This window comes from Dermacentor albipictus, chromosome 4 (assembly GCF_038994185.2).
Source record: "Dermacentor albipictus isolate Rhodes 1998 colony chromosome 4, USDA_Dalb.pri_finalv2, whole genome shotgun sequence".
In the NCBI taxonomy this organism is placed as follows: domain Eukaryota; kingdom Metazoa; phylum Arthropoda; class Arachnida; order Ixodida; family Ixodidae; genus Dermacentor; species Dermacentor albipictus.
The window spans coordinates 120,403,624-120,418,259 of record NC_091824.1 but is presented as its reverse complement, the minus strand read 5'-3'; the positions used below and the strand labels follow the sequence as shown (position 1 = coordinate 120,418,259).

Below are 14,636 nucleotides of genomic sequence, written 5' to 3'. Positions count from 1 at the left end.
TGGACATGCCGAGCTCACTCTACATTGTAATCGCTGCTAGCCTTGTCCAGCTGCAGATGCACGCAAGCTCGCGTCCATGCGCCCATGCATGCGCAGACAGTGTGGCATGGCGTCAAAACACTATGCGATCTCAGTAAACAGCTCCTCTCTGCAATCGCGCACTTATCTTCCTTATCGCTGTCAATCACCTTGCTGCAGCACAGGCAAAAATAGTCTCCCGTTGCCCCCTCCGACCATGGACGTTTTTCTCATCGATGCCGGTGTCCCACCTGGCTTGAGCGTTTGACGATGCCTCTGTGGCTAGCACTACTTTTTGTTTGAAAGTGGCACTATAATGGCATCATCTGTTTAGTGCCTTTACGATAATGCCACGCCGCATGCCGATACCACACAGCTCAATATGGCGACTTCGCTTGTGTACATCAGTTGGCTACTGGCGCGGCTAGAAGCAGCTGCGATACTCACATTTATAGATGGCGCTAGCTACGCACCATATCTATCATCTTTAGTTACAAACTGTCGCGTCTTTTAATATCCTCGAATCTAAGCCGACCCAAGAGTTTGGTATATGATTATTTGAAAGAAACTATCGGCCTAGGTTCGAATAAATATGTGTGTATATATATATATATGCTTATATTACTCTTCAAGAAACTGCCATTCAAGGAGTGAGCATGAAGACTAGACTAAACGTTCATCTTTGTTCCAACAAGCAGAATGTGCATACATATATGTAGTTGGACCCTCCATGGCCGCCAGAAAAAGACTTGTGACCCATTTGGGGGTCATGACTGCAGTTTGAGAAACACTGGTATAAACTGATTTAGCATTTCTCTTTAGTGCCCCTTTGGAGGAAATACACAGTTTACAACATCAGCTGATATCAAATGCTGTCAACAGTACTGGTAAGATCAACAAAGTTGGCAGCAACATTGGCTAAATGAACACAAGCCTATCTCTCTTTTCACTCCCCCTCTCTTTTTGGTTTCTAACAATACATGCACTGCTCGGCCAGTGAATCTCTTACAAACACCACAAAACCATTACATATTCCCAGTGTAACAATGTACACAATTGCCTATGAAAAGCTGCCCCATCTTGAAAGATGACCAGAAGCAGCACATTTACGGCACCTGCACATACCACATTTACCCATAACCTCCCAACACACGGTACTATCATTTCATTCGGTTACTACATTATAATGTCTCTGAAGTTCGCCAGAACAGAAAAAGCAAATCTACTTAGGTTATCACTACTTAAAGCTCTAGGTCTAGACCACAAGACGACTACTAGAAAGGCATCAACATCAACCTTATGCTGTCACATTGCCAAAACAAATGAGCTCTAAAGATAAGCTCTCGGGCTAAACCCCAATATGAAGCGAGACCAATGTCAAAGGCATCAATGTCAATCTAATGCCATTGCCAGGACAAGTGAAGTGTACACTACTAACGGAATGTGTCACCAGTACATACCAACATGCTTCTTGGCATCTTCCATTATCCACTCAATCTGATGCTCGAGGGTTGTTGGGAAGAGAATTTGGTTGGCAGCGTCATACACGTCAAGCTTGTAGAAAAAGCCTTTGTGCTGCAGGATCACATGCTGAAAGAATAAACAATTTTGAAAACGCATTGTGCTACTCTCATTTTTATATTAGAGGACCAAGTAAACAGCTACATACTTGCTAAGTCATTCTTAATCCTTTTCAATGTCTTGAACCTCGTATAATTTTTGCCAAGAAATTTCACTGAATACCGTATTTACACGCATAATGACCGGACTTTTTCGTCCAAAAATATTGACGAAAGTTCAGGGGTGCGATCATTGCACAGGTTAAATTTCTCGCAAAAAGAAAAAAAAATTTTTTTCATCTCGCATTTGCTGCGGGATGACAACAGGTCAACAAATACGCGGCTGCCGCTGTATGTAATGCGAGACACCAAAAAAAATATAATAATAATGGCAGCCGGCGGAGCAAGCCGAACGCGCCGAATGCGATTGTTTTTTTTCTCATGAGCACATTACGTGCATTGAAACAGTTTCTTCTGTATTAGTAATGAATAATATTGTTAATATCAGCAAGTTTGCGGCAATAACGTAGCCATGTCCACTTTGAGGGGACAGAAACAGATGGGCACGCTTAGCTGCCAGTGACATAGGAACACATGGCGGGCATGCTGTGGAAACTGCGGCATTTGTCTTCACTACTATGTTAGTACGCCACGTTTCCGCTAAGGGTGGGCGAATATCTTAGCTGTGTTACAAGTGTCGGCATATGAATAGGGTACACTTCTAACGTATCAGTGTAAACATGGCTACCATTGCTGCCGCTCACGATTTGTTGCGTGCCCACGAGTGCAGACAAGAATCGAAAGGCACCTTTTTGTTGTTGTTGTTGACCACAACCATTATAAAGCCTATAAATAATAAAGCCAAGGCAAGTTTCGTTGTGGCTTTTTTTTTTTTCATGGAAGTGCGGAAAGTGATGAAATGAATTAAATGGGGTATCTGCTTAGGAATGTTCAATGCGTGCAGACCGCTTGGTATGTCTTCAAGAGTCGTTCGCGTAGCATTCGACAGTATTTGACAGATGGCAAGCGTGATCATTAGCTAGACTTGGCACACGATACATCGCTGTGGCAAGTTTGGAGTGCGATCATTACACAGGAAAGGAAAAAAAACGAATTCTGTCGCCAAAATTCAGGGGTGCAATCATTATGCAAGTAAATACGGTAGTTCATCATGAAAGTGCCATTTGTATGACACAAGAAGGTACATATTTGTTTCGTTAAATGCCTACTCTACAGTTTCATTTTCACAATTCAAACAAGTATACAATGCAAGACATTGTAGGTTTTATCATTTAATTAAGATGAGCTGCATGAAAATGAACACAAGATCTTGATTGATTAATAAATTAAATGCTGATAATGAAGCAGATGCATCTGTGCCTCACAAGACGAAGTTATTTAGCACAAGGCAATCTGAACTCACCTTTGATTCAGTTGAACTATAGTGGCAGATTTCGTCAATATCAATGCCAGGTACTCTGAAAAGATGGCAGTGAAACTACATAAGTGACTAGGCAAATGTGACAGTCTAGCCAGACATATCTTTCTAATCAGCTGCAGCATGCGCTGAACAACATTGCACACTTAAACCTATTTTTACCCAACACTTTTCACATTTACCAAAAAAACATGCGCTGCTCAAGCTGCTGGGAATAAAAGAAACAGTCGAAGCTGTATGCTTCGCAAACCCGGCTCCTAATGAGCTAGTAATTTACTCTCTACTATCTGAAGGCTGCTTTGAAACATTTAAGGGAGCCAAAACTGAAATTCACAGGCTGCTCTTGTTATGAAACAGAAAGGTCACTGCCAAGTCTGCCACGGTCTGCAGCGATAGCACAAATAATTCATAAAAGGCTCTCTACCACCCTTGTGAACTCCCTCAGATGTGCTGTAAAAGTGAGAGGAAGTGCATGTACACATGTTCTAAGTGACCCTCTTTCACTCTGAAGTACAATACTCAACATCATCACTTGATGCAGCAGACGTATCCTTCCCCTTCTCTGTTCTAAAAAAAATTCAAAAGCAGAACAACATACAGAGAGCACCCAAGTGAGCAACACCTTACTCCCAGGCACACAAAATAGCACCTCCTTACAACGAATGAACACCTATCGGTGCTTCCGTTGAGCATAAGGATAGAAAGGTCTTGCTTGGGCTTGAAAGGCTGATTCTAATGTTTGATCAAAGACAAGGCTACCAAAGTATGCGCACCCTTAAGTATTTATAGCTTTGAAGCAATTTCACTGGCCAAGAGTTGTTTTCTTTTTGGCTTACGTTAATGCAAAAAGTGAATGGCCAGCATTAATACATTCAATTCATAAACCTAGGAAGCACTCCCTTGATCAGTTACTTTGTGAGCATGGAAAGATTGGCCACAATCTAGTGCACGAAAGTGAGTTAATAAAACAACATTCCTGCTGCTGAAAGCACTTCAAAGCTTTACTGAAATACTAATGGTACCTACACAACTATCATGCTATCGGTCATGTTACGCTGAGTACGATAGTATTGGTAAGGTAACCATTAAAGATAAGCAGCATTGGCCAGATTCAGCCCTTAAATAGAAGACCACCTGGAAACATCAAGTGTGGATAGGTCCTTGTCTGCTGTGGAAATAGTTCAACTGTTGAGCGAGACAGTAGAATGAAATTTCCCCCCCATCCTTAGCATCACTACCCCCCCCCCCCTACTTCTCTAATAACAGTGACTATGCTATGTATCAAAACATATATTCCAAGGGTCTCACCTTGTCGTTGAGAAGAGCCTTTCATACTGGGACATACAGATTGGGACTGTGCCACGAAGAACAAGAGGTTGCAGTTCTTCCCGGTCAATGAGGCGCTTGAAGGCTAAGCAGTTGTGAACGATCACTGCTGTCCTGGAGCCAAGAGTGCAGTAGTGTTGTCACATACAAACAGTGCATTTCCATTTTCGTGCAGCAGCTGCCTTTCATTGGAATGTGAAAAGCACAAGATGCACTGGACTAGAAAACATGCCATGCTCACTCAGAAGAAAAATGTCGACCCAGCAGCCTACACTGAATGGCACGAATACAATCTTAGGTGCACAGTTACTGTGCACTAGACAAATTGTGTTTGTGATAACGAGAAGCCGTGCACTGTAGAGCAAAAGGCATGGATCATGGCAACCTTCTTCATTAAACACGCCCTAAATAGGTTGTCTTGAAACAACAGTCTCTGGTATACTGTAAATACATACACCAAAGGGCACTGCACACAAGCCTTAGTCTGCCGAGTTCTGTACATCATTGATAATGTGTCCAGAAAAGGCATTTACCATCGATCGATCTCACCAAGAATTAAACAATGCCACTGGTACAGCAAGCACAGTCAGCAACTGTAGTTTTAGACTGCTGAAAGACTAATGTAGTTCTGAAGTTTCCATTCATGAAAAATTGGCATAAGCTGCACTTAGAGAGGTAGCAGGCACCTGTTAGGATTGAATAGAAGGCATGAGGAGAAAATTGAAAAGTCACTGAAAAATCATATGACTGTTAACAGGGTGTAACACGACGTAGTCACAAACGCCTGCGCTGCCACTGACTCACAAAAGAAAAGGCAAGGCATGACCCCGAAGTGGTAAAACTCCCATGATACTGTGGGCACAATTGGTGTGTTCAGCTGCCCATGATGATGATAAATATAATGATGATGATGATGCCATGGCACTTTTCTCTTTGTAGCAGCCAAATGTGATACGCAGAGGGCAACACCATCTGGTGGTGTTGCAGGGAGACAAGTTTTGTGTTATGTGACAAATTTTCCTCTCTCTCATTGGGAGAAGCATGATTACATCGTGTGCACTTCGACCAATGAAAAGGAAAGTGGAGGTGGTCCAAGAGCTGAGAGAGGAGGTCTACAGACAATGACGACAGCATGAAATTGAAGAACATCCTAAGAAGAGCTAATGCTTTAGTAAGCATCGCAAACTATGGTCTGAAAGCTGCTTTCATTCGCGTATTACTTTCTCAAAACACAAAGAAATTACCTTTAGGGCTGCTCCATATCAGATGCATCAGGACACAATAGATCTAATTGAATTTATGCACTGGTGAACAACACAATGTGGCTGGCTTCAGCACTGCATATGTAGTTGCCTTTTACTCAAACATAGCAGTGAGACAGGGAGGCAGATGTCATAGGACTGGCAGAAATTATGTGCATAAGCATGGAGAGATTGGTTGACTGAAGCAAGTTGACAGATTAGTACGAATATGTTCTACTTTTACATACCTTGAAGACTGAATGTGTGACGGATGAGAGTAGCTCTGGTCGAAGCAATAGTAGTTGCTGTTAATGGCTAGGGACATACGGTTGCTCAAGTAGATGTACTTTTCCCTGCAAACGGGAGACAGCTGTTAAAACACACCCAACTAGAGGCGTACAAAACATGCTCTTGCAGCAAAGTCAATGAACACCAGCACGAGAATGAAAGCAAATGCACATAGGCACACATGCAATAATATCATACACTTCAATCACATTCAGACCTCATTACACAAACAAAGCAGCTGTCTAATATAAGCGCTTAGCCTTACAGCGAGCAACAAACTAAGAAAAACAAGCTCTCGAATTAATAGCCTCTTGATAAACTGTCCTTACTCTGCAAACAAGGCATGTAACATCAGCAAACCTGCATATGGTGTATGAGAAAGCAAGCAAATGACAAGATTCACTTGTACAGTATAATGAAAGTTAACTGCGACAAGATTACATGGGCGATTATTACAAACACCTACAACATAAAGCTTCCTCGGCTAGGCCTGCACCCAGGTATCATATAATGTGAGTAATTCTAGCTAACTGCTTGCAGTGCATGCATAATAATCATCAAGCTTCTAACGCTTTCTCCTCAATGACAGGCATCTAACAAGGTTCCATACTGGGCGTTTGTCTCTTCTTAATAACCATTTATAATCTATCATAAATCTGGCTTGCCAAATCCACACTCTTTCAAATGATTCTGTAATTTACAAATTAATCCCAAACATTAATGACTTGATTTATTTGCACGACAGCATGACATTATAACCTGATGTAATGGCTGGCTAATTGGTTTTAAATACTGTGAAATGTATAGTTGAGTCCATTTCACATCCTCACTATCCCCTCTTCCTCGCTTATGTAAATGGTAATACATCTATTGAAGCAGTTAACTCTTTCAGGTGCCGAAGTATCTCTGCCATTCATGTTCTTGACTGGTTTCTGCATTTGTTACACAAAACCCTAGGATACTTAGGAGTCATTTACAAAACTTCCCTTCCCCCTAGTTGCTAGTCCCTCATTAAGCCAAAACTTGAATATGCATTCGCCATTTGGAGTCCTTCCAAAATCAACTTTATCATAAACACTCAGGAATCCACACAAACCTGGCTCTCTCACTCATATATTTGTACTATATGAGTATCATTATTATAGGCAGTTCCAGTTTCCTGGCATTTTCCTCTTGCTGTCACATTGCAAGTTTATCACTGTTTCAGAGGATATACTAGTTTTCTCATTCTCTAAATGTCGCTGACACTTCTGCCTGCAATGTCACTTTTACTATTGCTGTTTTTTTCCTCATACAGCTGCAGACGGGAATGGCCTTACCAATGAAACAGCTGCTATCACCCATTTACAAGCCTTCATTGAATATGTAACATCTCATTTCACATTGTCACAGGGTCTATGTGAAAAGCATTTTATACATACTCCTAGAGTGCAATCATTAACTCTTTACTGTCCAAATTCGAGAAAAGGAAATGTTCCCAAAATACTGACCTTAAAAAAAATGCTTGATGGAATGGACCCATTAAATAAATACATTAAGAACTATATATTTATTTGAAGAACACAGACATAAAAAAAGAAAGAAGTGTTATAGAAGGCTGACTTCATTGCATTAGTTGAAGTTGCCTTACTCAGCACCAATAATGTAAAAAAAAAGAAAGAAAAGTTAACATCTCAAACAGGACTTCCATGTTCTGCGAGAGTTGCGAGGCAACCGACTAGTACGTGGGATCAAACTTAGTCATGTAGGAAGGCTTCTCTGAACCTGACAACATTTTTCTTGGTGCCAACCTTAAAAGTGCTTCTGCCAAAATTTCAAATTTCTTGCAGTAACATATGCAACCAAAAAACAGAACCAGACATCTGGACGCGCTCAGATTGTCTTTGCCAAGCTAAATTAGCAGTTTTTACCCAGGACTAGCCCAGCTCGTCCACGGGTAGCCAGTGTGCAAAACGTTTGGAGGTGTATAGGTCATCTATGGGAATTAAAGGGTTAAGGAATTAAAGTAGAAGTCTTATAATACTGGTACACATGTACTTAAGCTTGGCATCTGCTTGAGCAAGCTAATTTTTCCATTTTTCATCAGATCTGGAAGATGATTGAATATAAAAATTGTAAGAAAGGCATCAGCTTATTGTCAAACTCGCTGCTAGACCCCCCACATATGTGGACATGAACACTGACAGGCTGACACCATAGAGAGGGGTGTTGGACATTCAGAGTAGTTTGCAATACACCGGAGCGTATGATATGTATCTGTCATGTGGTGCTTCTCTATTTCCAACCGCTACCGGAGCAACTGATGTGGCCATGAATAGATGACTTGACAGTTTCAGACAATAGCATAAAGTGACTGAAAATTAACCACTGATGATATTTGCGATCTCCAGGCTGCCTACAGAAAAAGAAAACTTTATCAGCTGCAAATAATAAAAATGTTCCATGCCTAACCCTTGCCATGACATGACTATTAACTAACCGTATATCTAAGTGAAAGTAGCAATTATCACTCCACACTGATTCAAAAAGTAAGCTTAAACCAGCTCCAAAATTAGGTCGCTCCCCAGTTGAGGAATGGCTTAACACAGGTATTTCTTGCCATGCCATTAACAATTTTCAGACATTCAATAAGGTGTCGACACCTACCACCACTCCGTTACATAGTTGCTCGAGATCCAGGAACGCAGATAGAGAAGCCGTTGCAGTGTTGGGCCCAAGGTAGACTCGAACTTCTGGATAAACAAAAAATAGAACACTGTATCAAAGATCAGCTACATTTATTAGAGCAAGTACAAAAGACTAGTCGCAAAGGTGCACACATGAGACAGAGCTGCTAAGTTACCAAAGGTAAAGAGAGCATGGTCAGGTGAAGACAAGTCAACTACTTTCAATTGCAGCTTCTGCTCAAATGATAGCTTGGAGAATTTTTGTGATATACTGCCATTATTTTTTAGGAGATTACATCTGGAACAGCTGGCATGTGCTTTTTACCCCTTTTCACAGTTGAAGCCTTCACATACACTATATCTTCACGCACACAACCAGCACCAAAAAGCTTGAAACACAATGTGGAAACCACATCAAGCTATGGCATGAAGCAGCTGTGAAAGCTGCAATAACTGAAAATACAAAGCAAGATCGTTTCTCAAGTTTTGCTTTATGCCGACAGTTTTGCCAAGGTGCTTTTTGCAAAATTTTGAATGTTATTGTGAGCAGTTATTTGTGATAATTATAGATGCTTCCCCACCCACCCTTTATCCAAAGGTTGTAGTTGCCGTGTGAGCCACATGCAGAAGTGGATTGTACACACAGAAATACAGCAACAGCATCCAGCTATTTGTAGGCAAGCAGAAGCAATTAATTACCTGCGCCTGCATTTCGAGGACCTTCATCTCTTCTGGAGTGCAGACTGCTTTGAGGGAGTCAAGCAGGCGCTCAATGGTGTCATGCAGAGGAGGCACCGGAAGCCTTGGTAGCGATCGCTGGCAACTGTACAGTGACGGCTGATAGCCGCTGACTACTCGCACAGCCAGGCACCAGAGCGTGGTCAGGTACTTGTGGCTAGGTTTCGTTGATTCGTCTGCAAACAAACACTTTGCTTGAAAAAAGTCTCCCAGGCGCATTTCACCAGACACTAGAACTCAATGCCAGATAGAAAAATTGCCTTTTTACAATTTCCAACATACAATGAATGTGTGACACCTTACAGTGTATAACAAGAAGTATGTGCACCTGAATCTAAAAGTGCAAAGTGATCTTCAGAAGTTTAACTTGTGCGAGAGATGAAGGGTTACCATTCATGTGATTGCTGCCAATACCTACAAATAAAACCTGTACAATCATGCCAGAAAGAAAGCTTTTTCACTTAGAAGGTTTGTCTTGGTTTCCTGCCTACTGCCTTTCTGGGGTGGTTGGTATATCAAACAAGCTAACAAGCAACTTAGTAGCTGGCAATGTTATGGCACATTAACTGCCAGCTCCAATAACTGGAACATTAACAAAACAAATTCTGCAGATTATACACAAAGCGGAGGCAGCTTTGTGAAAAGGAATCTCTTGTCGCACTTAAATGCTGCCAATCAGCCACAAAAGAAATCCATGTAGGTTCACTTGAAAGGAGAATTTCAGAAAGGCACTCTTTAGTATTTCTGTTGAGGTGGTTTTTCTTAATGAGACACATGAGAGACATTTGGCTAAGCTACATTCATCGACCTATACCCAATTACATGGACACCTTTGCATTTTGACCCCGTCAAAATGCTGCCGCCATGGGCGGGAACCAACTTCACAACCCCGTGCTCAGCAGCAAAACGCCACGGCGACTCGGCTACTGCAGTGGGTGGAGCCAACATTTTGGCATGGGAGCTTGTCAACAAGGGGACAAAAATAAATTTCCTTGTCGAAACATCGACTCTAGTGACATCCCCAATGCAAACACTGCAGGGGCGGTATTTACGGGTGATTGCTTTTGGAGACATTTTCACTTTTGCGAGATTTTGCAAGACTTGACACCACAGGCGTCCGCGTACACGGCTGACAGCATTACATTGTTCCAAGCTCGCTATATTCAAACAGCAGCAAGAGCCACATACTGCCACATACTTCGACACGTCCAGTGTCGATTCTCACGAAATACTGCAAAAGCGAAACTATCTCCAAATAGGACTGCCTAAGTGATTGGCCTGATGACTTAGGATCACAGGAAGAGAGAGAATTTCTCCCGTGTTTAGACATAAATATGCACTTTCCTGTGTCATGTTTAAATCCCGCCTTCTACCTATATGCCCATGAAAATAAATTGACTTACACATCCATCCTCGGTAGCCTAGTAAGCTGCGAAGTATAATTTGGCGAAGTTTCATAAATACAACGGACAGCACCACACTGATGAAGCAAGCAACGATGATGGCCCTAACTGTGGCTGGAAGTTCTGAAAGAAAAACAAGGTCAATGTCACACTATAACATCAAGAACCAAATACTACTACAAAAACATTCTGAGCCAACCATCACAATGGACTAGGCTTCGCACATAGTACTGCAAGAACTTTGCTAACTTATGCCTCCAACAGGCACAATGTATAATGTGTTACTTAATGATAGAAATAATAAGTGCTGATTGATTGTTTGCTTTAAAGCTGCAGACATAAAAACATTTTGCAGACATGCTTATCTTTTGGCTAAAGTAGCATTACACTTAGCAAGAGCAAATCACAAGGTCACATAACTAAGGAATGTGGCTGGGCAGTATTTTTGCTACCAATCCCCTACACAAACAGAGCAGCTAGTAATGAGATAGCATAAATGGGAAGGTGCACAGCCATCATAAATTTAACTAACATAGCTCTCACAGTAGCCTTCTATGATACTGAACAAGACGAAAGGTAACCCAGGAGCCCAATTTTTGTCAGTACTGTTTTGATGATACTGGTGTTCACCATTAGTCGCAAGAACTAGCTACCTACAGATTACATCTGTGAACTACAAGAGCCGAGTCTCAGGTGCCTGAAGGAATACCATGCTGCTAAGCATAAATAACAAAGTGCAGCTACCCTGTAATGGTACTGACATCTCCGAGGCTCGTCTATACAAACACGGTCCACGTAAAAGTACACAGATGACTTAACAGATACATGTCTCCAAGTTCAATTGGTAGTACTGGTTTAAAGTAAAAAATTTCTGCATTGAAGACGTGAGAGATAAGATGATCTTATATACGCAAATGCAAAACCCTGCTTAAAAAAAAAAATTATATTACGAAAATTCATTTTCAAACTGTTCCCATCATCCCTTCTTATCATGCACGGGTAGGTTGTACAAAGGCAGCCGTAAATACAAGCACCAGTAATATCTCTTGCAATAAAGTTATTATTCTATTCATAAACATGTACTTCTAAAAAAGCCTTTGGCACAGCACATGCTGATGTTCTGAAGTTTAGGTTTCAAATGACTACAAAAGCCCAGTGATTTCAACGGACTACAATCTGTGTAGCAAGGTATTAAAGAAAATGGTGTACCATGCTATGCTACAGTTAATAAACTTTTAAACCCTGTAAGTAATATAATCAAAAGCTGTTATGAAATCAAGAGCAACCTCACTGACTGAAAAGATATACACTCCATTTTTCTTTCCTTTACTATTACATATGCAGTAGCGGTAAAGTCAAATAAACATACAGAGAGCTCATAGCTTACCATGAGGCACATGAAGTTTGTCACCAGTATCCCAAAATAGTTCCTTGATTGACTCTGCGATCTCTATGTCCGAGAGCATAAACAGAAAAACTAATATACAAAGTATGCAGATATTGTGCACAGATGTTGGCCACATGCCATTGCTGATGGAATTCCTAGGGGGAAGAAAGACAAGAGTAGAAAGATTAACGTACAAGAAACACGAAATGAAGCAACCTGACACAGACTCACTTGCATGCAGAGGCAAGGTTCCATGACTGCCCGAGTGTGCAAGTACTGTTTTAGTCCCATTTACAGTAAAGAAATTAGGCTTTTGCATTTAAAGGAGTACTGATGTGGCACTTTTGACCAGTTTCTTTTTTCTCCTCCTTTTTTTGTAATAAACGTAAGCACAAAGTTTTTACACCCTAGGAAAGAAATAGAGGCAACCATCATAACACCATAAATAATTTACTATAATACTTGTTTTTACAAGCCAGTTTCACTATCGGTACCCATAGAGGAAGCAAATGCATTATGACCATCATGATACACAAGCTCGCTTCGTTCCTGCAATTGCTGCAGCTGCCCCACACAAGTGCAGCCGGAAGACACGTTCGCAGTGCTATTGTTTATGACTAACATCACCCTACCTGGCATTGTTGCGATGCGACATCAGCAAATTTAGCTATGTGTCATGATGTCAGAAAAATATTGTTCGCCAGGTTGGATTTTCGAGACCAATTTTAGTAGCAAATTGAAACATGTTTTATGTTTTTCTCAACCTTTACTCTTGCCAAATGTCAACCTTTCGTGGGCAAGGAGAATAAAGTTGAGTTTCTATACTTCATAAACATCTGCCAGTATGCTAAGGCAGCTAAGGTTGGGGATCCAGTGTGGAAGTGAACACCTTGTTTATATCGAAGACCGTAAATTTCCCTTGTTCTTGCACTGAACACGGAAAAGACAAAACATGCAGCTCACTGTCGCGTTTGCTGCTGCAGAAAGGTTAACAGGATTCACGGCCTATGAGCAAGTAATGGTAGGCAAATAATGATAACCAGTGCTATGCTGAACGATGCTGACCAAAAAACCCACTCCTGTTAAATTTAGCTAAAACCAAAGTATTCATAAGAGCAACATCTTCTTTCGACAGTGAGACATATGGCCAGCTTACAGAATTATTGCTTCTATTCACTTCGAATGCCTCGACAAGCTCCCTAGTCACTTGATCAGTGTTTCAGGATATCACCTTTGATCTATCAAACAAGGATTTACAGCCACAGTGCATGCTTTTTCGATGTTGAGAAAAAGAAAATAGAGAGAGAAATCCTGTTCATATTGCGGTAGCAGCCTGTGACGGATGATGATGCCAAAAAGCCTTCCATGTTGTGACGGTAGCTTTGTTCCCCTGTTTTCTTCTTGTAATATGTTATATATGTTCAGCCATGTGCAATAAACGATCAGTTGTTAGTAGCGCCGTGACTTTATCATCTCTGTCGTCCTGCATGCTCTTTTGCACTTTGTTTCAAGTTATGCTGGCAAAGGGTTTCTTCATGATGCGTCCAAATGCTCTCTCGGGTTTGAGCTACGTTTGACAGAACCCTCGCATTAAAAAGAGCACGGAGATACGAGTTCGCACTCAAGTTATTAGAGATTCCTGAACTTAGGTTGACATTTCAATTTCATCCTGAAAAAAATTTTTTTTTTTTCTGTAAAGTGGAGATGCAAACGGATACCAGCATTAAGAACCGTAAAATGACAAGTGATTCACACTGCGATGTTCGTGCATGCACTGCTTGTTCCGATTTCAGGTTAAGAAATGCCAAAGCTAGCTGGACAAGCAACAAGTAGTACTTCCATAACGATCGAGTTGTCGGGGTGTTTATGATGGCACCTTCTTATTTCCAATGGCGTATACCAGCAAATTACCTGAATCGCTTTGCGATACTAGAAACTGCGAGAGCACTTTTCGTTCGCCAGCACAAACTGCCAGCGAAACTATTTCTCGCTTATTTCACGTAGCGCAGCGGCGGGGTCATGCGTAACGTGCACAGTGCTAACTCCGGTCGTCAACACGACGCAAGCAACCTGTCAAGAAAAGTTTCTCGCTTCAAGCACAGCAGCCACAGTCCGCGCACAGGGCATTCCAGGCTCATCAACACATGTGCGCATCGCTGTCGTGATATGGCGTCGCAGTTGACAGCACCGTGTTTTTTGTCGAGTTATCGAAGTAGGAAGAAGAATGCTCTCCATTTGTTTTGACAAGCGCATCGCTAGAACGCGGCACAGCCTAACCGAACCCACCTTTTCACATCAGATGAAAACAACACACTCACCTGACGCGATGGTATTTCCGGAAGGCAGTCCTCAGCCATACCCGAAAAATGATCCTACAGGAGCCGCGTTCGTCGTCCACTTCGCGCACCTGTAGTCCGGCGACGGCGCTTCTGGCTTCTGCCATCTTCGAATTTTGGCTACGTCGTCCTCAAACTCTCCGAGGCAGGGTCGGCGAGCGGAAAGCGGGACACTCGAGAGTCGGCGGCAGCTTGCCTCCTGCACAGAGCAGCGCACGACGCTGGTGACTCACTGA

At 41.9% G+C, this 14,636-nt stretch overlaps 1 protein-coding gene across 2 annotated transcripts in view; it reads right to left on the bottom strand.

Annotated features, from left to right (window-relative positions):
- The window catches only part of LOC135916041 (carnitine O-palmitoyltransferase 1, liver isoform-like), a 137,507-nt gene that overhangs the window by 23,017 nt on the left and 99,854 nt on the right, over positions 1–14,636 (bottom strand). For both annotated transcript variants that reach the window (XM_065449248.1, XM_065449247.1), the window contains 9 exons: positions 14,383–14,599; positions 12,065–12,219; positions 10,678–10,800; positions 9,236–9,450; positions 8,517–8,602; positions 5,831–5,935; positions 4,324–4,455; positions 3,001–3,055; positions 1,479–1,608 (listed from right to left, as the gene is read on the bottom strand). In XM_065449248.1, coding sequence (XP_065305320.1) covers positions 1,479–1,608; positions 3,001–3,055; positions 4,324–4,455; positions 5,831–5,935; positions 8,517–8,602; positions 9,236–9,450; positions 10,678–10,800; positions 12,065–12,219; positions 14,383–14,507 — 1,126 coding nt within the window. In that variant the 5' untranslated portion in view covers positions 14,508–14,599. The remainder of the gene's footprint in view (positions 1–1,478; positions 1,609–3,000; positions 3,056–4,323; positions 4,456–5,830; positions 5,936–8,516; positions 8,603–9,235; positions 9,451–10,677; positions 10,801–12,064; positions 12,220–14,382; positions 14,600–14,636) is intronic.